Source organism: Pelodiscus sinensis, chromosome 8 (genome assembly GCF_052426305.1).
Source record: "Pelodiscus sinensis isolate ZL-2025 chromosome 8, ASM5242630v1, whole genome shotgun sequence".
NCBI classification, from domain to species: Eukaryota; Metazoa; Chordata; order Testudines; family Trionychidae; genus Pelodiscus; species Pelodiscus sinensis.
This window is the reverse complement of record NC_143059.1, coordinates 63,256,607-63,265,799: the sequence shown is the minus strand read 5'-3', so window position 1 is coordinate 63,265,799 and position 9,193 is coordinate 63,256,607. Positions and strand designations below refer to the sequence as shown.

At 38.7% G+C, this 9,193-nt stretch overlaps 1 protein-coding gene across 4 annotated transcripts in view; it reads right to left on the bottom strand.

The window, feature by feature from the left end:
• Positions 1–427: 427 nt before the first annotated feature.
• The window catches only part of CCDC186 (coiled-coil domain containing 186), a 52,039-nt gene continuing 43,273 nt past the window's right edge, over positions 428–9,193 (bottom strand). For all 4 annotated transcript variants that reach the window (XM_075935442.2, XM_006134968.5, XM_075935443.2 and 1 more), the window contains 3 exons: positions 8,727–8,937; positions 6,604–6,823; positions 428–4,713 (listed from right to left, as the gene is read on the bottom strand). In XM_075935442.2, coding sequence (XP_075791557.2) covers positions 4,636–4,713; positions 6,604–6,823; positions 8,727–8,937 — 509 coding nt within the window. In that variant the 3' untranslated portion in view covers positions 428–4,635. The remainder of the gene's footprint in view (positions 4,714–6,603; positions 6,824–8,726; positions 8,938–9,193) is intronic.

Below are 9,193 nucleotides of genomic sequence, written 5' to 3'. Positions count from 1 at the left end.
AAGGATATTAGAGATGCTCCAGGGAGGGAGGTATAAAACACAGCTTTCTGGCCAGGGACAGCAGCAAGAATGGGGTTGAGGGCAGGATCGCTACAGCAGACAAAATACCAGTGCAGGGTGTTGGCTCCTGAAGGTGGCAGCCTGACTTGTTGCTGTTTTTCCCTATTGTGATTCTGGTAGCTCTGCAGGTATCTGATTTATAGCCATAGATACAAATTTTGTAACCACACACAGCTCTAGTGATCTACCCAAGCCCCATAGCGAGTCATTTCGGATTAGGCCCTGATTCAGCACAGTGCTATGCTGCCTGGGAGCTTAAGATCTTTAATCAATGGAACTGAGGAACCTACATCTCTTTTGAGTATCTGGGCCTTTGACCTTGCTCATATAAAGTATTTCACAGGCGTGACACATCCCAACACAAGGATTCAGACATTTCCATGTTTATTATTTCAAAGTACACTATATACATCATGTATAAGTCATGTCTTGAAAAAACTTCATTTTATACAGAAACATCTACAAAATTAACAGTTTAAATCAATAGTGAGCATCTCGTCAAATACACATATGTACATATTGGAAGATTGATCATTTTCATCATCAGATAATGGGTAAGTAAATAAAACATTTTTGGGAAGTGAAACTCATACAACTGTATCATTTTGTATCAGCTGAAAATTCTTTATATTTGGCAACATTTTCAATTATCTTTATGGGCATGAAGAGTTGGATTTCTTGTTCCATCTACTATTACTAATTGTTAATATCAAACAGTCTTTTGTGTCAACAGTTTAAAAAGTCATGAGTAAAAGTACTGCCTATTATTGATAGTTCATGCACAGGCCTATACATCTGAACCACCTCACTGCTTCTAAAATAAGTAGTGGGTGTAAAGTTTCAGGTAAGAACACAAAGCAATTAAACTGCAATGCCGAACCAGTTTCAAAAGTTATACTATTTATGTATGCTATTTTCTGTTGCCAGCAACAAGCAAAGAGCATCAGTAAGCCACTGAAGAGCAGAAAAACGTTTTGGGAACACAGACCAGACCCCAGTGTTTTTAGGCATCTATCTACAAAAAGTGAACTTAATATATGTAAGTGGATTTAAAAGGGAAAGCACATCTGATGTCTGGAATTCAGAGTACCATTCAGACACATGGGTCTGACTTTATAATCTGAAATAGGATTTTCCATGTTGTGGAAAGACCATCACAACTGGGCAGTCAGAAACAGATTTTCTTTAGGACCTGCAAACACATCATCCTGGTGTGTTACAAACAATTGCAAATTTAACATCAGACCATAGACGTAACTAACAAAGTTTAAATGGGTATTTTCAGAGGGAGCTTGAGGCAGCTAAATACTTAGTACCACTAATCAGAGGGGTAGCCGTGTTAGTCTGGATCTGCAAAAGCGACAAGAAGTCCTGGGGCACCTTATAGACTAACAGACGTATGCTCCAATACATCTGTTAGTCTAGAAGGTGCCACAGGACTCCTTGTCGCTAGTACCACTAAATTTCACTGGACAGTAGGCACCTAACAACCTGTGGCTCCTTCTGAAAACACTGGTCTTAGTTTATATGTGGATACTCTACTTCCCATAGCTCAACATACTGGTAAAGCTTATGCAACACTGAAGTCCCCAAAATAAGGATCAAGTGGAAACAACTGTTGTTTAGGCCATGTGCTGATTCTATAGAGGGATAGATTTCCCTTTGATTTCAAGCTATTCCCCTAGAAAAGTAGCAACATAGCCTTAGTTAAAAGAGTTAAATGCCTTATTTTACCTCCACCAAAGAAATATTCTGACTCTTGTTGTATACCATGAAAATACTAGCATATTAGTCAGATAAGAACATTCATGAGGAATATTCTTAAATTGCAACATCATCTTGCATATGAAAACTGACATCTATATTGTCAAACAAAACTACTCTCTATAAAATTATTCCTACAGCAATCGGCCATCATACTTTTGACTTTATAAAGACTTGCATAGAGCTAATGTAAAATACTGGAGTGCCGTATCCTTCTGTGACGGGGGCATTAAAGGAAAAAGTTATACAGAACATCTGAAAAGACTATAATAATGAACATAAGGATGTCATGACCAGTACATATACAAGTTAAACAACAACAAAAACCATGCAAGTGCGTAGTGTTTAACACAGAGAAAGCAGCACTTTTCTTCTAGACAAAAGGATAACTGGGTGATCTAAAATAATTTAAGAGCTGGAATGATACAATGCCATAAAGCAATAAGAATTTCCACAATATCATTGCACTTATCCCATCTGTATCACATTTCTTTACTACATTCACATTAAACAGCTGCAGACCACCACAATAAGTTACATTAATATTAAATGCCATTTCTCATCTATTCTCTGGAGTAAGTTTGGTTTCAGAATCTAAACAATGGAAACATTCAGTTTCTTGTATTTTTTTCAATGCATGCAAACAACAGATCTGGTACACGTAGATGTGAAAAAGTAAAGAGTTATGTTATTTGGACACGTGACCTTTGTTCCTGAACACTTTGTTCTGCCATAGGGTCTAATTCTCTCAGGCAAACGTACCAGTCCACTCAACTTCAAGAGGGGCCAGAATTTTACCCAGTGGCACAACTCCCATTGAAATCAATGAAACTAAGATTTTCTCCTTAAAAAGTTAACAGTTTCATACACACTACCAGCCCTCATAGTAAAGGAGAGATAATCTGAGACAGTCTGTGTAAGCTTTCAGGCTGCAGGACTGATTTATATGTTCTTAGATCTAGAAAAAAGGTAATAAAAAACGCTCTAACATTAAAAGTGGGGCACATTTTCTCAAACCTTCCTCCAAGGTTGAAGTCAGTAGTTTTTGCCTTCTTCCAAATCAATGCTTGATTTTAAAATAAAAATGACAAATATTCAGGATTCATAAGGAATTCCAAGTAGATCTGGACTTGATCCTGCAAGCAGTTATGCATGTTGTTTAATTTTACATACAGGAACAAAAATTTCATAGTTTATTCTCATAGATCAAGTTAATCACTTAAAGGTAAAATCTTCAGAAGGGCCAAAGTGATTTAGAGGCTTTAGAAAATTATATATAGACACCTACATTACTTAGATATCTTGGTAACTTTTTCTCTGTTTGAAAATTAGAGTTAAGTTTGCACATTAAGTAAGAAAGTGGGAGATGAATGGGTATGAGAAACATTAAGAGATTAATGGACAACACTGAAATAAGGTTTTATATACGTGGCCTTTCAAATTAATAAAATGGCTACTGTTAAATTGTGGAGTGTCATTTGTATATGTGCACCTAAATACTTTTATGACAACAGGAAGTGCAAATATTTAATAAATACAGTATAAACCCTAAATATATATTTACAAGATGAATTGGTTTGACTCAGAGGCATTATATGGGCACTAATTCCATAAAATAAACATTTACTGTAGGAACGGAACCATTCCAGTCCATCAAAGTTACCTTTATTTAATATTAAACTGTAGAAAATATTGTGACTCTGCCTTAAGGCAACACCATTCTTATTTCCCTATCATTTTGTAAACGAAGGGTAGAGATATCAACTGAAATTTCAAGCTATGGTCACAATTAAATCATTTTGACAGGCTGTAATCACTCATAATTAAAGTTGAAAGTGTCTGATTTTTGTATGGCTTTACAGTTTAACCAATAAATTAAAATTCACCATTCAAATATACTTTATCTTTTATGGTGAGTTTGACAAGCTGAGCTATACCTTACAATTAAAATGACTAAGCAAGTTGGGAAGGTTTATTTTTAAGGGATCAGAATGTCTTGGAATCAGGGAGTATGTATATTAAATAGTGGACAACTTAACTCACACACTTTAAAATGGTTAATTATATTGAAAATCAAACTTATTTTACAGAATCTACCTGAGTTCAAAGTTATTCAGATTAATAAGTCTATAGATCTGGATTTTATGAAAAATGTGATGAGTTGATCACTCTGATATAACTGAAAATGCCTAGTATCAGCTGCAGAAGCTTCTTATTCTAATTTCTTGCTATTTTTTTTAAGTCAATTCATAGTAAGTTTCCAGGGAAGCCATTAAACTTTTGTCCATGGGTAAAATATGCATCGTATACTTAATTATTTTTACAAAAGTTAATTATGAAGCCCCTTTCCCATGCATATATTAATTACTTAATTTAAATATATCAAATGCTTATAGAATAGGGAAGATGTCTGAAAGCCCAGGAAGCTCAGTAGCGCTGGATATGTTCCACAGCAAATCAATTGGGTTCCCCCCCCCCAGCTTAATCATTAGCAGGCTGTTTAATTGCACAATGCAGAAATTAAAATCTCACTGAAGTGTACTTTACATATAGTGCACACTGCAAAGCATCTGGATGCCCTCGTTTCAGAGAAGAGCTCTACAGAGAATGTAGCCTACAGTAAAGTTCATCAATAGCTGAGGCAAAACAAAATTCACACCAACTCTCATGTCAAGAAGGACAACTTGTGTGGTTAAAGGTTTGCTGGACTGGGCCCTGCCATTGGTTGACACTCAGTTTACAGGAGAAACTTCAGAATGACGGTCTGTAGCACCTCCTTCTTTGTTCTAACTGTTCCATAGTTGGTTACACTTACTTCATCCTCTGTTCTAGTTCATGCTGTTGCTTAATAAGCCGTTCTATTTCCGTTCCTAGTGTCTGCAGATTTTCCTTTGAAGAGAAAAGGAGGGGCAAGGAGATGAAAACATCAATAAATGCAATACACAATATTGAATTTAAATCACCACTTGCTATCAACATTAATGGATTGCTACCTGAAAATAGCATGCTCATACTTGGCAACGAAAAGGTAAGGGAGCAACCTTTCTCTCCACACATTTATAGTGAAGACGATATTTTCCTTTACAGCATCTTTACTATAGATTTTAGGATTCTAATGAGCACGCCAAAAAGGTATGCTGCTTCTGTTCAAAGCTCAAACTAATAAATATACAAAGATACAGACATGAAATCAGAGAGCTGCTTCTAGATACATTCCTTACTAACCTGTCCAACACATTATCAATAAACTACAGCCTATACTGGAACAGGATACCATACTCCAAGAGGCTCTGGGAGACAGACCCATAGTCTCCTATAGACAACCAGCTAACCTCAAGATGATTCTTACCAACAACCACAGGACATACCACACTAATACCAACCCTGGTACCTTCCCTTGCAACAAATCCCATTGCCAGCTTTGTCCACATATTCATTCTGCTGATACCATTACTGGACCTAACCAAGTGAGTTATAAGATCAAGAACACATATTCCTGCGCATCCAGAAATATAATTTATGCTATCATGTGCCGAAAGTGTCTGTCTGCTATGTACATTGGACAAACGTCTCAGACACTTCGCCAAAGGATTAGTGCCCACAAAACAGATATCAGACAAGATCACAGACAAGATCACAAAGAAAAAAAACGATTTCTTGCCATTTCAATCAGAAAGGACACTGTCTCAACGACTTAACCACCTGCGTTCTTCTACAAAGACCTTTTACATCTGCATTTGAAAGGGAATCCTCTGAACTGTCATTCATGTTAAAATTCGACACTCTCCGGGGGGGCGGATTGAACAAAGACCCCAACTATCTTACCCATTACCAGGATAGCTTCCCCAATTATCACCTCTAATACCATTAGCTCACAGACATCTAACTTTCCCCACCTCTAATATCATTAATTCACAGACACTTACCTTCCTTCCTTCCCCCTTCTGTTCTGAAATGTGATTTGTCCTTTTCATATGTGTTCATTTTTTTTTAATTGTATCCTTTGGTATATATGGCTGTGACTATTTTCTTCCACTATTTGATCTGAGGAAGTGGGTCTGGCCCACGAAAGCTCATCACCTAATAAACCATCTTGTTAGTCTTTAAAGTGCTACATTGTCCTGCATTTTGCTTCAGCTACACCAGACTAACACGGCTACATTTCTATTACTTCCTTACTAATTGTTAGTCATGAGCCTAAAAGTAGGAGAATAATCCCCATTTTACAAAATATACAACACACACTCACAATTCCAATCTGTATAGAAATCAGAACAGGTGTGTTTTGAACATATTCTTGCTCTTACTGAGTTCTGCCAATATTGGGTACGTCTAGACTACTACAGGCTTTTGTCGACAGAGGCTGTATCGACAAAGAGCGTCTAGACTACAGCCAGTTCTGTCAACAAAGTAAGCCACTTTTTCGACAGAGTCTAGACACTCTTTTGAAAAAGCACAGTGTGGATGCAATAGCACCTTTTGTCGACAGAACTCTGTTGACAAAAGGCATTATTCCTGTAGAATGAGGTTTACCGCTGTCAACAAAACTGCCACATTCTGTCGACTTACTGTCAACAGAACTCAGCGGTAGTGTAGACGCAGGAATAGTTTTGTCGACAAAAGTCCACTTTTGTCGACAAAACTCTATAGTCTAGACACACCCATTGTGACTAACCATAGTGACAATCTCTTTTGGTAGTCATGTGTTCAGGGTAATATTTATTTGAGAACAGCAAAAACGTTTGCCTCTCAGAATGAAAGGCTATCATGAGTACTCACTTTCAGTGTAATATTCTTTAATAAAGTATCCTCTAGCACAGCCTGTAGTTTCCTGTTTATCTCCAGAGAGAGTTCTAATGTGAGCCCACTATCTGCGGGATGCGATGTGTACAGGGATGCCATGATGCCACCACGCCTGCTCAAATGAACTTTGTTAAAGTCGGAGGCTTCTGAGGACAGCGTGCCAGCTTCTTCCCTCAAAATGTAACTCTGAATAATTCTGGAAAAAATGAGAGAGATCAGTGTCAAACTGCAAGCATTGAGTTATGATACAGGATTCTTGGTGCGAGATATTTATACTATATTTTGGTTACAACAACATAGATCATCGCATGCATCGTGTCAAGAGCAAGAAAAAGCTCCAAGGTGTAATCAGGTAGAGAAATGTCTGAAGTCATTTCTTGCCAAACACTGAGTAATTTCCTTTTTCATACAACAGCAGCAAACATAATCCAAAATAAACATTTCCAGGATCCACCCATAGGGAGAGACCAAGGATGAAATTCTTACTCCCATTTAGGTCAATAGCAAAGCTCCCTGACTTCAGTGTGTTAGTATTTCACCCCACTTTTGCTATGTCTAGAGTACATTCTAGTTTTGAAAGATATGCAAATTCCCTGGGGATTTGCATATCTTCTTCTAATCTCACTTTCGAAAGCGGATCAAAAGTAGTTTTTACTTTCACATTACTTATTTTTATTATGTTTTTGAAGTGCCAAATGTATTATTGTTTGATGTCTTCCTAGACAGTCATTTCCCATTCTGTATGTGTGAAACTGTTCCTTCCCAATTGGAGTACTTTGCATTTGTCCTAAAAGAAATGCTAAACGAGCTGTCTCAATTGCAGTAGTGCCTAAGGAACCCAATCAGGGATCAAGACCCAGGGTTATAAGCTCTGTACTAGCATTCAGGGGGTCCCTCCCCCAGGAAGCTCAGAAACTATAACATTTTATGAGATACTATCTCATGGGGTGGCATCACCATAATAGAGGAGTGCATGTGATAATGGTTAGATTTAATAGCAAAACAACATTCATTCAAAAAAAGAGTATATTACAGCAATACTGTAATATACTGTAGACCTTGTCCTACTAGCTGGGTTCCTGACTAAGTGACAGCAGATCCCATAGCATTCCAAGAATGGAAAAGAGGAATTTTATAACATTCTAAATTGGCTTGGCTTTGTCTCAAATATTTTGTTACAATGGGTGTAAATCATCAGGGCTCGACAAATACACTCGCCTGCTCGCCCAAGGCGAGTAGATTTTGCCAGCTGGCGAGTGCAGGGGCGGACTGGCCCGGTGGGCCGTTGTAACGGGCTGGCTGAAGCTCGCACTACGGGCGGCATGGCCCCATGCAATCCGCCAGCCGGCAGAGGAGCAGAGCGCTGCCGGGAAGGAGGAACCACGGCGATTCTCAGAGCCGGCTGCCTGCATGCAGCTGCGACGCAAGGAGGCGGAGCGCTGGCAGATGCCAGGACACTGGCATGATGTGGCCCTGCCGATTTTAAAGGGCCGCAGCAGCTCGCCTCTGGCTGCGTGTCCCTGGCAGCTGGCTGCGGCGGAGCCAGGCCCCGCCTCACTGGCGAATCCCTTTTGTGTCTTGCGAGCAGGGTTTTCCATAATTTGTCAAGCCCTGTAAATCATCATTTATTATCTGTACGACAGCTGCACTCAGAGGTTCCCATCAGGAACTGTATCAGGCTCTGTATCATCAGCGGACCTCTCAGCCAAGCAGCAATTCATCGAACAGCATCTTTATGGGAGAGAAGAACTTGACTGTCTGTACTAGTGTCACACCTCATATAGCCAGAGGGAATCACTACTGGAACAGAGACAGGCACTGTTGACAAGGTGAAAACCTGAACGGCTGGTAGCTCCTGACAAGTTTAAGGAGCATATAGGACTAAGCCACAGATTCAGAGCCTGCATAGTGAATAGTCTAGTAACTGTTCACAAAAAATAAAGGTGAAAAATAAAATCTGAAAACTGCAGCCACAGCAAACCTATCATTTAACATTTTTCTGTCTCAAGTTAATTGTGTGTGTGATGGAGGAGTCGGAGTGTTATGATCCAGAGCAGTAACTGAGAGCCAACACTATGTGATCCAAACGCCATACATACTTGGTTTTTTTTCTGATTTCTTCCACCAGTTGCTTAATGTGATCCTCCATGAATTCCATCTTTTCATTTTTCCGAGCATGAGCCCTCTGTAGTTTTACTATTCTCTCAATCAAGACAGCCTTGTCCACTTCTGGGAAGTTATCCACAGTTCTTGAAGATCCAGTATTCTCAGGTGAGCGATCTTCATTGCTGCTTCGAACATTAAGGGACCCTATCAACAGTCATGTGTTTATTACAGTGTACACAGTTCTAAACAAAGTACTTTTTGCCAAGTACACTGTTAACACTACATCACCAAGAACCTTTAATACTATAAAACTTTGACCACACTACAGAGTTGTATCAGCTTAACTGTATCATGTTCTAAACAGCTATAATTTCAGAGGGATAGGTGGGTTAGTCTGTTTCAGCAAACTCCTAATTGTTTAAACAGCTATAATTAAACTTTACTGAAAAAAAAAAAGCTA